The sequence below is a fragment of the Macrobrachium nipponense genome, chromosome 18 (assembly GCF_015104395.2).
Source record: "Macrobrachium nipponense isolate FS-2020 chromosome 18, ASM1510439v2, whole genome shotgun sequence".
In the NCBI taxonomy this organism is placed as follows: domain Eukaryota; kingdom Metazoa; phylum Arthropoda; class Malacostraca; order Decapoda; family Palaemonidae; genus Macrobrachium; species Macrobrachium nipponense.
Window position 1 is genome coordinate 75,582,110 of NC_087211.1, and position 16,949 is coordinate 75,599,058.

A 16,949-nucleotide genomic window follows, 5' to 3' on the forward strand; every position below is an offset into this window, starting at 1 on the left:
TCTGCGCAATCGAGAGACTACAGCGGATTGTGGCCTGGCAATAAGTGCCCGAAGACTGGATTGTTGTGCACCCCCTGTCCAACACTGGACTGTGGTGCATCCCCTCTCTCTCCTGCCACATGATACCCTTGGAATAGGGTATCAAAGCCCAATCGCAAATGGATAGTAGGCAACCACTGGCGCGGCGTAAGAACCCGTAAGTTTCATGCCTACTACTTCATATGCGAATTGGATTATGCATTGCAAATTCCATCCCATTTTTTGCATATACTACTGTGGCAACCTCTGGCGTGGCGTAAAAACCCGTAAGTTCAATGCCTTTTATATATGCAAATATGGGCTATGCAATGCATAACGGATCAAATACTAGCATATACTGCAGAGGCAACCACTGGCGTGGCGTAAAAACCCGTAAGTTTCATGCCTTTTACATATGCAAAGTGTTTGATCCCAGTGTGGCAGGGGCACTAAAACATCGAAAGGCATCGTCAGGAGTTGCTGTATTTCGATTTCGAGAACAGGAAGACGCTGAAGTTTGTGATGGAAATCCTTCCTGGATATGCTTGTGGAAGCAGCTCTGCGCGATCGAAAGACTACAGCGGATTGTGGCTGGCAATAAGTGCCCGAAGACTGGATTGTTGTGCACCCCCTGTCCAACACTGGACTGTGGTGCATACCCTCTCTCTCCTGCCACATGACACCTTGGAATAGGGTATCAAAACATATGGGTAGTAGGCAACCACTGGCGCGGCGTAAGAACCCGTAAGTTTCATGCTTAATACTTCATATGTGAATTGGATTATGCATTGCAAATTCCATCCCATTTTTGCATATCCTACTGTGGCAACCTCTGGCGTGGCGTAAAAACCCGTAAGTTCAATGCCTTTTATATATGCAAAATATGGGCTATGCAATGCATAATGGATCAAATACTAGCATATACAGCAGAGGCAACCACTGGCGCGGCGTAAAAACCCATAAGTTTCATGCCTTTTACATATGCAAAGTATTTGATCCCAGTGTGGCATGGGCACTAACACTTCGAAGGGCATTGTCAGGAGTCGCTGTATTTCGACGTCGTTCGATTAGGAGACTGGAAGCTTCCTGTCTATAGTGAAGGATTTCCAACAGTTAGCAGAGAAATGGCTGGATTTTGGACTCCGTAAAGGAACCACCTGTTTTCTATCAACCGCCGAAGAATAATCTGGAGGCGTTACAAGAAGGGTCATTATAGACTGAGGATTTTATCTATCTTGGCTAGCTAAGAGAGCCGAGAAATGGGGAAGGGCCCACCCCTGGGTAAACTAAACCCCCATTTCTATGACGCTCTCTCAGCAATGATGCCCCAGGGGTGAGATCGCTCGCGATCGTTAAAGGCATAACACAAAATATATATATATATATTATATATATATATATATAATATATATATATATATATATATATATATATTATACATATATACATGCCTATATATATAGATCATAACTATATATATATATATATAATATGAATATATATATATATCATATATAATATATATTATTTATATATATATAATAAAAGGAGCCCATAAAAAACACCAAAATGTAGAGAGAAAAGTACTATATTTCAGAGACTGCTCTCTATCTTCTTCAGGTATATGAAACTCGAGAAAAGTTTACAGAAAAGGTGGTATTTATACCAAGAGATTCGTCCACAAGTAAGCCAATTTAGGTCACCCCCGCTGATAATCTTCCTTTAATCTTCTAAAGCGTTGGTTGAATGAACACTGCGTCGACGATATCTGATATCCAATTCCCTTTGAGATGTTCATTACCTGCTTCTCTTTTATTAAGGCCGATTCCATCATTTGACTCTTGTACCGGCAGTTGCTGCTATAAATTACACGTGACATATTCCAGTTTATTCTATGGTTATGTTCATTTATATGGTTGAAAATAGCCGAGTTCTGTTGTCCATACCTAACTGACCGTTTGTGTTGTATTAATCTCTGGGGAAGTGATTTACCTGTAAATCCGATCGGATTTGATGAATGTTTAGTTTGATGAATGTTTAGTTTGGTTTAGTGACTGTTTAATGTGTCAGTATTCAGTGAATGTTTACCGAGTCTTTAGGGTTTAGTGAATGTTCTTGAATGTTTATTGTGTAAGTATTCAATGAATGTTTTGTCTTTAGGGTTTTAGTGAATGTTTTGTGAATGTTAAGTGAGCGTTTAGTGAATGTCAGCTACTGTGTGCAAAGAAAGTCCTGTAATTTACACAGGAACCTTTTATGCTTCACACTGCTTAGATCCAGGAGCAGATGCTTAGGCCTTGACCACAATGATTGGAGTGCTTAGGCCTGTTTTCGTAAGGTAATTTTTCTCTATTATTATTATTATTATTATTTGACCCAATTTCACAAAGTTTAAAAAAATAATAGTAATAAAATATAGTACTAAGAGCTGTACCGAGACCTTTCAATATGGCCTCCCGAAGGCATATTTCTCAAGTCTGGAAGAGTTTAGGGATGGGGAAAATTAGGACCAATTAAAGCACTTGGAGCTGATCCATGACGTCACAAGCCACGCCTTTTAGCTCCCTCCTCAGTCGTATATCTATTACTGCCGCCAGTCACGATGACCAAGAAATACTTTCTTCTCAATTTCACAGTTTACGGTTGTATGACTTATACATTGTAGTCAGATATATCTAAACATAATGCAACACTAATTTAACAACAATATATTCTTCAAATGAGATACACCGTGAAATATATTATGCGTTATTGGCTTCTCCCTCTTGTAAATAATATTTTCACATCGCGATTTTCTAAATTATATACATGAATATGCATGTTTAAAGCCATTTATAAAGCGTTGTGATAACTGGTGCGATGGAGTAGGCTTACACTACGGATTTCTATGGACATATGCTATTTCGTAGTAATGCACATTACTGGGCATGCTATAAATGCAATATACTGATTATTACTGTGGAATAATGGATATTTTACTATGCAATTGCTGTACGATGATTCATTTCCATGTATTTAATAAAATCACCTATTGTGAACGCATCCGCAGGTGTCGCCCTGTATCATGAACCCCGCACATGCGCATGGCTATTCTTCTTGGTTCTTGCTTCTCTTGGCGCGAGCTGCACCCCCTGCTGAGCCTCAGTACATATTTACCTTTTGCTGTTTGGAATAAACAAATCTACGACTCGGGATATCATTTCTCCCATCCTGCAATCTTTCGTCTTCTAATGCAAGACATCACCACCTATCACCATGGCGCAGTGACGAAACCATTCAGCATTTTCAAGGAACACCAGAATCAGCATTCAAATCCAGCCGCCATTACCCCTCGATCGCCTTTGGATTTTACAGTGCTAGTGCGGTGTTTATGATACGTTCATGCAGTGTTTGTGTAGTGCCAATGCAGTGTAATGTCAGTGCTTTGATTTTAGTGGGTTTTATTTCTCTTGTGCCTTGCCCCAGCTCAACGGGTACCCTTATTCCACCAATGCTCATCATTTGCCATACACTGCCGACATATTCAACACGGGTCAAGTGGTCGCTCCCCACTCCCCACCCGACCACCCACCCCCCAGGAGCCCACCCAGCCACTCTCCACCGCCTGCCAGATATTCGCCGCACAGTTGAAGAATTAATTACAGTAACTTTTCATAATAATTGTAGAAAGTCATCCTCATCGTTTCTTCTCTTCCTTTAAACTCCAGTTGACATTGCAGAAAACTGCTCATAATGGCTTCTGCTTCACATCAAGACAAGCCTGGGGATATGCAACATGACCAGGACCCTGAGGACCACCAGTTTCCTTCACACCCAGTCTCACCAACAGACCGTCGAACCCTTCCAGGTTTTGCTGCGCTGGAAACCCCACCTTTGCTCTCCCCACATCTGAGTATACCGCCTCCCACAACTCCAAATACGGAGTTAAGGCTCCTCATCAAGTACCTGGAGGAATTTCGACAGGCCGAGTTGGCTGCACATCGGAGAGAGGAAGAACAACGTCGTTATGAAGAGGAACAACGTCGTCACGAAGAGGATCTACGCCGCCAAGAGGACAACTTAAGAAGAGAGGAAGAAGCTCAACGTTTCACCGTACTGTTGCAGCTAATTAATCCACCCAGCCACCACCCCCACAGAAGGACATCGCCCAGACCCCGCTGCCCTTACGTCCTGATGCCACATACCAAGTGTTCAGGGAATGGCGTAGACGCTGGGATGACTACAGTGTGATGGTGGACCTAGGGACATTACCTACCAGGAAACAAATGATACAGCTTCGTATGTGCCTCAGCCTGGAGACCCAAAAAATACTCGAGCACACACTCAACATACCACCAGACACGGATCGCAGTGTTGACGAGGTCTTGAATATTCTCCAGTAACACATCAAGAACCTGCAGAATGAAGCTCTACGACGCAAGGATCTGCTCTCCTGCAAGCAGAGGGAAGGGGAAAGCTTCAGCGACCTCTACGTCCGACTGAAGCATGTAGCAGAGGAAATCGAACGTCTGTCCTGGCCAATTATGCTGTGTGAGGAGACTCGGCTGAAGATGATCATTATCATGGGAGTCAGGGACGAGGAGCTCACTCAGAAACTCATTGCCCTGGACGCTGCAGCTTCATTGGCCACCATGGTTAACAAATGTCGCTCCTATGAGGCCACATGGACAGCCACTACCGCCATACGTGCCCCTCCTTCTAAATTGTGTGCCGTCTCCATGTATAAAAAAATTAAAGGACATGGCAACAGGGGTTCTACCTCGCTACAAACCCCTAACAAGGACACTTTATGCCCTTCCTGCACAAGGAAGCACAGCTCAACAGGAAAGTGCTCAGCCAGCAACAGTGTATGTGTAAACTGTGGCTGCAAAGGACACTGGCGCGACGGACCCCAAAGTGCCGCCAACTAGGACACATGTAGACACTGCGGCCGAGTGGGCCACTATGACAAGTACTGCCGTCAGCAGATGAACGCCAAGCAGGGCGGCCCGCCCAATGCCACGCCCCCTTCTAGCAAGCCCTCTAACTGTCACAAGGTTGAGACCCCTTCTTCATCAACTGACTCCTCACCATCACCTATATCCATCGCCCTCACCTATAGGGGTGAGACATCGAAGATAATGATGCTGCCTGACACAGGAGTTGGTGCTGTATCAGTGATGGGCCCCCAGCACTTGGAACTCCTCCATATTCCCAGGTCTAAGCTACAGCCTTCCGCCACATCAGTGACACTCACGGCAGATGGGTCAAAGATGACACCGGCTTTAGGTACCCTTAAGGCCACCTTGTCCTTGGCCAAACGGTCCTGCCTCGCCATGATTCAAGTCCACGAACGCGTTCAGATGCCACTCCTGTCCTATGCACTTTGCAAGGAGTTGGGCATCATCTCGCCAGGCTTTCCGCGGCCCATCCTACAGGTCACCCACGTTAATCGATGCAAGGAGCTACCCCTGCATGCTGACACGACCCTGCTGAGGCCCGAGAGTATTTCTTACTCTTGTCAAAGGAAGACGTTAAAGCAGCTCCACTGAGACCGATGGCCGGCCCTCTCATGAAAATCCACACCCCAAGGCAGATACCCTACGCTTTCCGCGAACCTGTCAAGAATGAACTAGACTCCATGGTACAACAGGGAATCACTAAGCCTTGTGGAGATGAGCCATCGGAATGGTGCCACCCTCTAGTCGTCGCCAAGGGAGTTCAAATCACAGTGGATCTCACGAAGCTGAATGCACAAGTCTCCCGTCCAGCCCACCCTTCGCCCACGCCCTTAGCTGCTGTCCGCGCTGTTGACTCCACCGCCAAGTTCTTCACCACCGCGGACACTCTACACGGCTACTGGCAGATGGAGCTAGCAGAAGAGGACCGCCACCTCACCACTTTCATTACGCCTTATGGACGCTTCCAGCATTGCCGGGGACCTATGGGCTTCGCTGCCACTGGTGATGCCTATTGTTACCGCGGCGACTTAGCTCTCCAAGGCATGAAGAAGTGTGTCAAGGTTGTTGATGACATTCTCATCTTCGACGATGACCTACTGACACACTACCACAGGATCCACGAACTGCTCACCCGCTGCCACAAAAATGGCATCACTCTCAGCAAAGAAAAGTTCACAGTGGCAGAGACCAGAGTGAATTTCTGTGGCTTTACCCTTTCCGAAGAAGGAATTGCTGCTAACCCAGGACGAGTTGCTGCTCTACAAGACTTCCCTACACCATCCAACCTGACGGACTTACGTTCCTTCATGGGATTAGTAAACCAGTTGGCAGAGTTTACCCCAGATATTGCCCTGACTGCACAGCCTTTTCGACCACTCATGAGCCCCAAAAGCTCTTTTCTTTAGACACCTGACTATGACCAGGCCTTCAAACGTGTGAAACAAGCACTTTCAAGCCCGCCTGTTCTTGCGTCTTTTGACCCAACCCTGCCAACCATTCTCCAGACCGACGCATCTCGCCTTTACGGGATAGGCTACGCTCTCCTCCAGGACCATGGATCTGGACATCTCCGAGTAGTCCAGTGTGGATCCCGCTTTCTCGCAGACGCCGAAACAAGGTATGCAACAATTGAACTGGAGATGCTTGCAGTATCTTGGGCCCTCACAAAGTGCTGCCTATAACTCAAAGGACTGCCAACCTTCACCCTGCAAACCGACCATCGCCCATTGGTGCCTATCATCAACAGCTACACGCTGGACATGGTTGAAAACCCACGGCTCCAGCGAATGAAGGAGCGCATGTCGCAATATCAATTTACTGCAGTGTGGCACACTGGCAAGTCTCTATGCATCCCAGATGCACTTTCTCGTGCACCAGTCAGCTACCCCACCTCTGAGGATGTGACTGGCTGTGCTGAGGTAACGGCACATGTCAGATCTGTCATCAACGCTACAACAGCTTCCCAGGACGAGGATGCCCCAACCATTGATGCCGACTGGACCCTACAGGACATGTCGATAGCAGCACAGGCCGACCCCACCTACATTCGCCTTCGCGATTGCATCAGTTCTGGGTTTCCCACGAACCGCTATGACCTACATGCATCCTTATCACCATACTGGAAGCTGCGAGAAGCCCTCTCTACTGATGGCAACCTCGTGCTCTACCGGGCAAGAATACTAGTTCCTGCAGCTCTACGTCGCCGCACACTCGCCAGACTCCATGATAGTCACCGTGGTGTCGAGGCTACCAAACGTCGGGCTCGACAAACTGTCTTCTGGCCTGGGATAGACTCGGACATCGCCAACACCGTCTCTGCCTGCGAGCCGTGCCAAGTCCTGCGTCCCAGCCAACAACAAGAGCCTCTCCACAACGACGACCATCCATCCAGGCCCTTTGAGTCAGTATCGGCGGACTTCTTCCAGGTAGCTGGGAAGTCCTTTCTTGTAGTCGCCGACCGCCTCTCCGGCTGGCCTGTGGTTGTCCCTTGCAAGGGTGACACTACTGCCTCCTCGACCATACTGCACTTCTGCCGCTACTTCAGAGAGGTGGGTGTTCCCTTACGCCTGCGCACCGATGGAGGACCTCAGTTTACCAGTAAAGAATTTGCCGACTTCACAGAACGTTGGGGTGTACACCACATCACCTCATCGCCACATTACCCACAGTCTAATGGACATGCTGAGGCCGCCGTCAAGGCTGTCAAGCACTTGATCTTCAAAACGGCCCCCACAGGAAACATTGACTGCGAGGATTTCGATCGTGGTCTCCTTGAGTTAAGAAACACCCAACCAGTCTGGTCGCTCTCCTGCCCAGGTACTGTATGGTCACTCCGTACATGTGGTGCCTGCCCAATCCTCAGTCATTCACAGAAGATTGGCAGGAAAAAGGGCCATGACGTGACTGCCGAGCCGCTCCCAGAGCTGCTCAGTCGCGCGCAACTATGACGCCCACGCCCACCCCTGCCCAGGCTTAATGTGGGCCAACATGTCCGCCTCCAGGACCTGACATCCCACCGATGGGACACAGTTGGGATTGTCATGGGTGGTGCACGATCACGCGAGTACGAGATCAGTCTCCCGGTCGAGTGTTACGTTGGAACCGTCGCTTCCTATATCCACTGCTCAGCCCCAGTCAAGTTCCCAACTCTGATCTCCCTGTGGTCCCTAGCCCAGACATGGAAAAGTCATCAATTCCCTCCAAAGCCCCTCGCAGGTTCCAAGATTGAACAGGGCCTACATTAATGTACAATTACATGTAATTTGTTTAGTACGTTCAAAATACCTCTTTGAACGCAAAAGGGGAAGGGGAGGTGTGGAATAATGGATATTTTACTATGCAATTGCTGTACAATTCATTTCCATGTATTTAATAAAATCACCTATTGTGAATGCATCCGCATGTGTCGCCCTGTATCATGAACCCCGCACATGCACATGGCTATTCTTCTTGCTTCTCTTGGCGCGAGCTGCACGCCCTGCAGAGCCTCTGTACATATTTACCTTTTGCTGCTTGGAATAAACAAATCTACGACTCAGGATATCATTTCTCCCATCCTGCAATCTTTCGTCTTCTAATGCAAGACATCACCACCTATCACCAATTACTAGGCCATGAACAGGAAGCAGACTGATATAGGCCCTACTGTTTACAGGGACACAGCATCAGCTTCATTCATTAAATTATTTCAAGAGCTAATGTGCCCTTAAGGAAACCTAAGGAAAACTACGGTTTTGTTGTTTTGGTGATCTAAGTTAGCTTACTGTAACCAAATATAGTTACGAGACAAACTCGTCCTGTCAGTAGCTAATCTGAATACGGTTGTTTTTCAAGGTGTACTTGATAAGCTGTAGTAAAAACTTGCCTTTTTGAGGTGGATTCCGTTTTCATAAAACCTTCCAGATGTCCTTACCTGATTGGTCCTTGTCATTCATTGTGTACATATAAAAAGTTTTTATTGAAAAATGTTTGCTTTTGATTTTTACTTTTCATACATTGTGCACAAACAAATAAAAAGTGATAATTCAGTATTGAATATTTTCAGCAAGCCTTTACGTAAATTTTGCTTAAAATTCATTGTGTACAAAGAAAACACTGATTGTTTAATTTATTTATTATTCTTAGCAAACCTTTCGCACTTGTCATTCATTGTGTGCAAAGAATCCAAATGAGTATTTCATTAGTATGTAATACTTTTAGCAATTATAGGAGTACAGAATACTACCTATTTACAAAGTTACAGTAGACTTTTTACTAAGCTGAACTAGAGCAGAATTGATGCGTAAATTTATTAACACTTTTTATCCAACTCTCTCTCGACAGAAAATTTTATGCAAATATTCAACACGTATTAATTAAAATCAGGAATAACGATAGTATATGAGTATACTACTATTTTCATCCAAGCCCACACTCAATGGCCAAATGTATGCCTTACATTAAGTGTATAATTTTTTTACATATAGATTTTTGGCATTATGCCAAGCACTGGGGCAACTAAGGCCATTCAGCGCTGAAACGGAAACTGACAGTAAAAGGTTTGAAAGGTGTTACAGGAGGAAAACCTCAAAGCAGTTACACTATGAAGCAAGTGTTAGGAGAGGGTGGGCAATTAAGATCGAAGAAAGAGAATATGAACAGAGGTAACAGTAAAATGAATGAAAGTAAGGACTCTGCAAAGAACCTTAAGTAATGCCTACATTGCACCTAATGAGGTGTACTGACGGCACTATCCCCCTACAGGGTGCATAAATTTGTCATCAAAACTGTATCCTCCACATTTCTTTTAAGCATAAGGCAATTATTATTTTAGTTCTGTACATAATACCTTTTTATACCCTGAGACAACAGGCAGTGACGCCCGAAAAAAGTTCCATGCTCCATGCTTTTAAATTGTCACCTTCAAAGTCCAAGATTCTTGATGGGAGTCGAAGTGCCGCGAACTTCTTGGCCGCCTGTATGTAGTCTGTAGTGCTAATTACAGGTCATATACCATCATTTTTACCATGCAATCAATTTTATCATCTTGTATATTTTTCATTCATACCGTGTGTTATCGCAACTCTCTATATGGCATTAAACACTCATTTTGAAGTATACAATTTTGTAACTCGCAATGGAAATATTATTTATGCACTAAATATCGACTTTGCGAGCAGGAATTAAGAGGCACTCAGCACTATTACCACGAGGGAGAAGCCAATAACGCTCAATATATTTCACGGTGTATCTCATTTGAAGAATATAGTGTTTGTGAATTAGCATTGCATTGTTTAGATATAACTGACTAAAATGTATAGGTCATACAAGCTATGAGACAAGAGTGAAGCTAAAAGGCGTGGCTTGTGACGTCATGGTCAGCTCCATGCGCTTTGATTGGTCCTAATTTTCCCCATCCCTAAACTCTTCCAGACTTGGGAAATATGCCTCCCGGAGTCACTCTCAGCAGGGAGATCGCTACTCCAGTGACTGACGGCCTTGCACACAGCTGACATATTTGCACTTTCGGTTGTCCGATTTTTATGACTGTGTTGGAGACGCATTATAAATCATATTAGCAATGGTAAATACATTGAACAGACATGAGGATATAATATGATGTTAGTGCCTGTCTACTGTAATAATGAACAATGAAAGTGAAAATATTACTAGGGAGAAAATTAGCCGAATAATGGTTGTTAAAGCCAGAAACACTGCATAGGCTGGCTGTGGTGCGTGCCAGCGGGAAGTTAAGAGACAAACACACTCAGCTGGCTTTAAACATCAAACTGCGAAAATGCTGGCTTTAAACATCAAACTGCGGGCAATTTTCGCCTTGATTTGTCCGTAAGTATAATTCTTAGTTGAGTTTAAATTTTCTTCCCTGAATATTATGGTACCGGATACTTGGTGATACCATACAGATCAATTTGAGTGAGGCAGCCGAAAATAAGTGGACTATTAGAAAATTGACATTCTATTATAGGCCTACTTAATTTGGGAGTCAGGAGCTTCAAGTTGTATGGTCGTCAACTTCGGGAGGGGGAATAGAATGGGGGAAAATGTTTTGCAGTTAGCCTATCTTGAACAATTCATTCACATTTCCGTTTCCAGTAATTATTTGTGTTGTGATACATCATCTTTTTGTGAATGTGTGGTGTCAAAACGGCTCTTTATGATGGGACTTTGGTCTTAATATCAATCCAACTCCCATATCCGATAAAAATTCCATTTCATCCACACGAACCAACAGCAACTAAAGAACAATTCAGTTGGTGGCAAGACACGTTGGGCTACGAACCTCGACATGGCTGCAGTGCCCTAACTATAGGCCTATTCTGCAAAAAGAAAAGAAAATGACTAAAGACGCTACTAAAACGAGAATACTTATCTTACATTTCTTTTTTTAGAGGAATTGAGAGTGGCACCATATGACTGGTTTAATTATTCAAAAATGCTCAGCACACTTACTTGTAGCTGTTGTCACTTGTGACCCCTCCCACTCAGAAAAAATACTACTTTGTGTGAAGTAATAACTCGACACCAAAAGGATAGTGATAATATATATATATATATATATATATATATATATATATATATATATATATATATATATATATATATATATATATATATTTGTGTGTGAAAATATAGAAAATAGACCAGACCTAGTAAGTCTCATACATAGTTTTTCATATAGATGTGATGGAATTAATGAAGTGAAATATTCCATACTTAAATAATTTTTAAAAATAACTCGGGCAGTAATTCTTATCCTGGAACATCACAATTTTTCTTGAATTTTATGTCTTTTACATTTTATTAGGCTCACAAATTTCAGATAATTACCATATTTCTAATATTAATATTGCCTGTGATAGATTTTCAAGATAGATCATTTCAAGGTGTTCCATCTCCCCTCCAATCGTAGGTTATGTCTGTCAGTGGGAAACCACCCACTAAAATGTCTGACATTACCATCGCAGCATTCTAGGATATGAAGTGCTATTGTAATACATATTTTACTTGGTATCTCCAGTGTTGGATGCAGATCCTGTCTCTCCCTCCCCACTCGTTGTGGGGCGTCTGTCAGGGGGTAACCACCCACTAAAATGTCTGTCATTACCACCACAGTTCTCTAGATATGAGGTGCTACTGTAGTACAAATTTTACTTGGTATCTCCAATGTTGGACGCAGATCCTGTCTCCCCCTCCCCACTCGTTGTGGGGCGTCTTTCAGGGGGAAACCACCCACTAAAATGTCTGTCATTACCACCACAGTACTCTAGGATCTGCAGTGCTATTGCAGTCTAAATTTTACTTGGTATCTTCAAAGTTGGACCTAGATCCAATTAACCCCGCCCTTTTCAGTGCGTCTGTCAGGGGGAATCCACCCTCCAAAATGCTTGTCACCGGTCATTCTATAATCAGTAGCGTCTGCAGATATATTGTATATTAGCTTCGTCTGGTATCTCAAATATTGGATCTAGACCCAAAATCTAACAAGCAATTAGTGGCGCTTGTTAAGTAAGCCATCCATATATTTTCGGCAGACGGTCAGTTTCACAGTTTACAAGTCTACTCCTAAATACCAGTTGGGGTTTCAGTCGGTATCTCGTTCGTTGAATCTCAATGGTCCGGGCTGCCGCTCTAGAGGTCAAAGTGTTCATAAACGTAATTAAAAGCCCATAAAAGTAATATAGTATATTTTCTTAAAGCTACAATGATGCATGGCTAGCCTGGTATTCTGGGAGGAACTGGAACATAAAATTTAGACCATAGGCCAAGCGCTTGAGCCTATGTGGCCATCCAGCTCGTTGAAGGGGAAATTGAGTTTTAAAAGTTAGAATGTTTAACTGGAGGGAAACTATTGCAGATGCACTATGAAACAACTGTTTGGAAAGGGTGGCAAGTAAGAAGGTAGAGAGAGAATATGAATGCAGTTACTAAAAGGAATGAAAGAGGTTGCAGTTAGGGACCGAAGGGATGCTACGAAGAACCTTAGGTAATGCCTGCAGTGCATGGCTTGAGGTGAACTTACGGTACTACCCACCCTAAGGGTACAGTACAATAAATTTAAAACTGAATACATACAAGTAGATATCGTGTGTCCTTTCTCACAGTTAAAAATTTTCACATTCAGTAGCAGTTTATGGTTTGTCTTCGTAAACTTCAGCGATTGTCCATCTGCTGTAAAACAGTTACTTAATATTTTTAAGTATGTTCTCGTTATACTGATGTGGTATCTGTTCATATAATACCGGCAGAAAAATGTAAACGTCTGGAACCCCACATTCACTCCCACCCCCCACAAAAATTATTACCCTAGGAGAGACGAAATTATTATCCTAAGAGAGACGAAGTCCTTCAGTCCTGCAGAGAAATTTTATCTCCTGCCCCCATTAAAAAATTATTGCAACTTTGCTAAGCAAACCTCCCCTTAGAGCCTCTGAAGGAGAAAAAAGCTGCAGAAAACTGAACCCCAGTACCATTCAAGTAACGTTAACTGAACTCCAACAAGACAGAAGAAGCATTATTATACTCTACAAACGATGATAATTTCTTTTGAGTTATTTTACCTTAAATGAAAACACTAAAAAAATATAAATTAAATCTAATCTTGCTGGGCTATTGTCTTAGCATAAAACTATTTTCTTAATTTCTTGAAAGTTCAATACTAAGCCCGACGTCAATCTGGTTCAAACTGGATATGCTCCACTCGCTAGCCATAAAAAGTCATCTTCTGAAGCAAATTTCACTTTCAAAACAAAATACTGTCTTCTATTGCAATTCGATCTCAAAAGTATATTCAACTGAAACGCAGCTGATCAATGGACGAGGATCCTACACAATTTATATTCCACTTCCGTTCCGCATCTCCATCCACTCTGTTACAGGCTGCTGAATAACAAGAGCCCGTGCCAGCATAAGGCTGGCCTTATCTACAGCAAGCAAGCTCCAACCACGGCATTAACTACTCGCTACTGTAGCTCTCGATGTCCCAGCTCCAGAATCACGGCCTGTGGCAACTGAATTTTTCTTAACCCTAAAACGTCAGCTATCCCGAACTCTTACATGCAATGCGGTACCATCTCATCAATCACTGCACATCTATGGATTTTATGCACGTTTCATCGCTAATACAAAAATTCATAGACTTCGACTACTTTTACAATAATAACATCCTACCTTAGAAACTAAGTCAAAAATTCAGTAAACACAAAAGGAAGCAGAGAATTCCGCTATCTGGACGTGAATGTTATCAATGTCCATTCACAAAACTGTTCATTAACTAGCAAAAGGGTCCAACTGTCATTCGTCCCATATCGCAAATTCTTTTCATTTTTCCATTCAATTTAATGTAGTATCTAAAGATCTGCGTTCTAACGTAATCAGGAAATCGCAATCAAGTGTTGCAAGAATGGCAAAAATGATTCGAAACCTCACCTATCAAACTTACGGAAACCGTAAAGAAGATTCTACAAAAAATCAAGCGCGCTGAGATACTTCATCATCGGTTGCTGGGGTTGCTATGAAGCACTATCGTAAGATTCAGACGATTACAGGAGTATATTAATTCAAAAAGAAAAGCGCAGCAGTAATAATAATAAAACTTTACAACGTCAATTACCGTCTATATGCCTGATCAGCCATTTAGGTCTGGTCAGTAGGTACTTGCAAAGGCAACAGCCCAGAAACACCATACCCCAGCCATTTGCACGTACTATAGCCCATTAAAAGTTTTTTTTTAAAGAATAATATTACCATCATAACCACTATCAGGATGTCGTCCTGCAATGGACCGTCTAAAAATAAACCCATACTATTATTAATGCTAAAAATATCATGTTAATAATAATATAACACTGGGTTTAAGATTTTAATGCAATTTATTCGATAATTTTATCACATTTTTCACAATTACATTATCATATTTGTTTAAAGGCATCAAGTTAACGTTTAATGGTATTAATGCTCCACCAACAATATTAACACATGAATAATTCTGTTCATTTAAATATCACCCTAATAATAACTACATCACGCACAGCTGTGACCTAAAACAACGACAAAAAATGTGGGTTAGTCCATCGTTATAGTACTACACCGAATAACGGTTACCAGCACGTAACGGGTGGTCTATTCAACAAAACTCTTAACAGCAGCACGTCGTGTGAACGAAACGGTAAAATTAACGGAATGACCAGTCAACAATCATTTGTGGCTGTATTACACACACACACACACACGCACACAATATATATATAGTATATATATATATATATATATATATATATATATATATATATATATATATATATATATATATGATATCGGCACTTCATTGAACGTACTTAAAAAAAATACACACGACGATACTTCAAAATGAAGTAGGGGAGTGAATTGTAATAAATACTTCGAAGAGAAGAGAGAGAGTAGGGAGAGAGAGGAGAGGAGAGAGAGAGAGAGAGAGAGAGAGATGGACGGGGGAACTCGAGCCCTCCACTATAAACGTTCAGCCTGCACAGTTATAAGTTATAGCTAAACCTTAGTGGTGAGTTTAACACTCATGAATTCATTTTGCCAGAAAACGTAGAAACAAAGCTTTTTCACTGCTCCCTTAAGAATATGCAGAGTATCAACAGAACTAAGTTAATAAATAGTTACAGCATACGGTTGTTAATATTATATAGTATAAAAAGAATAAAGGAATGTGCAACAAGTTCAGTTACCTGAAATTTCACACAATGTAACAAGCACTTTAAGGAAGTGTACTAGGTACTTCTGAAAAATGAATCCTTCAACTGACTGCAATTGGAATAATTACACTAATCATAATAATCAATAACCTACAGCTTACATATAGGCCTAAGGGTGAGTGCGACTTTTCATTATATTAACCTACCCAAGTAAAAAACTAAATGACTGGCTAAAGCATATTACCTGAATAATTGCAATAGGCTAACCTCATCTGACCTGCAACTGATAACAGTTTTTCTTGTGGGGCAATATATATATATATATAATAAATATCAATATATTATATAGAGATTTATATGTATATAATATATAATTCATATATATAGATTTAAAACTAAAGTTTTACCGTGAACTTTTTTTTTTGCCCAGAATATATTAGGCCAACCTACGATCTCCTACTCAATTCAGGCCTAATACCTATCTTCAGGCTTACTTATGGGGTACATACTAGTCCTTAAATCATAAGAAACTGGAATAAGGGCTAATTCAAATAATCAAATATCCACTGACACGATGTGAAAGAGCACAAAATATTCGGGTCAATTACTATGCCTAGGCCTATAGCTTACTCTACTTTAACTAACCTGTTTACATAGGACCTACTTACCTTCAGAAACAACTTGGCAAAGAGTTAAGTCAAGCACATCAAGCACCAACATGAAAATGGTCATATTGGCTATTTATCGCGGTATCACTTAGCACCGTTGACAAAACTGATTGGTATTTCTACAGAGACTGATTAAACAATACAGTACACTATGTAGCCTAACCTACTAGTAATAGAAATCTTACAGGACAAACCACCAGTCAGCAAAATTTCACAGAATAGGCCTACTCACCTCTCTAAGGAAGATGAAGCAAGCCGATTACCGTCATATTGTGGCCGATTTTAGTTACAAGCACAGATAGTCAGATCATTCCAAGTCGCACCGCTGCTCACCTTCTACAGGAATTCAGTCAACGTAAACGGGAGGAATCACTTCAATGATACAGCGGTGAAGTCGGGGTCGTTCTACTTCTTCAGTCCGCCACTAGAGGGCTTGCAGTTGAACAGCTGCAGCGGCTAGTTCACCGAGAGAGAGAGAGAGAGAGAGAGAGAGAGATTAAAATGCCTTCAAGATCACTAAGTGTCTTGTCCAATTGATAAGATGAATTAATCTATTCTTGGACTAGCATTATCATCTCATTATTACTCCTATATCATTTCTTTTATTATCACGGTGTCCTGTTATGATGATAAAAGGACATTTT

General features: G+C 42.2%; 2 protein-coding genes across 3 annotated transcripts in view; one reads left to right on the top strand and one right to left on the bottom strand.

Moving 5' to 3' along the window:
• Nucleotides 1–16,732, bottom strand: part of LOC135197199 (myb-like protein A) — a 162,239-nt gene extending 145,507 nt beyond the window's left edge. Inside the window, exon 1 of one of the 2 annotated variants that reach the window (XR_010310571.1) lies at nt 16,538–16,732. The gene's annotated coding sequence lies outside the window, so the exon portion shown is untranslated. The remainder of the gene's footprint in view (nt 1–16,537) is intronic. The other variant, XM_064224248.1, reaches the window with a different exon arrangement.
• Nucleotides 6,719–10,249, top strand: LOC135196649 (uncharacterized protein K02A2.6-like). The gene is made up of 2 exons (XM_064223488.1): nt 6,719–7,780; nt 10,118–10,249. Exons 1-2 carry the CDS (start codon nt 6,719–6,721, stop codon nt 10,247–10,249), a joined length of 1,194 nt encoding a protein of 397 aa, XP_064079558.1.
• Nucleotides 16,733–16,949: the final 217 nt, after the last annotated feature.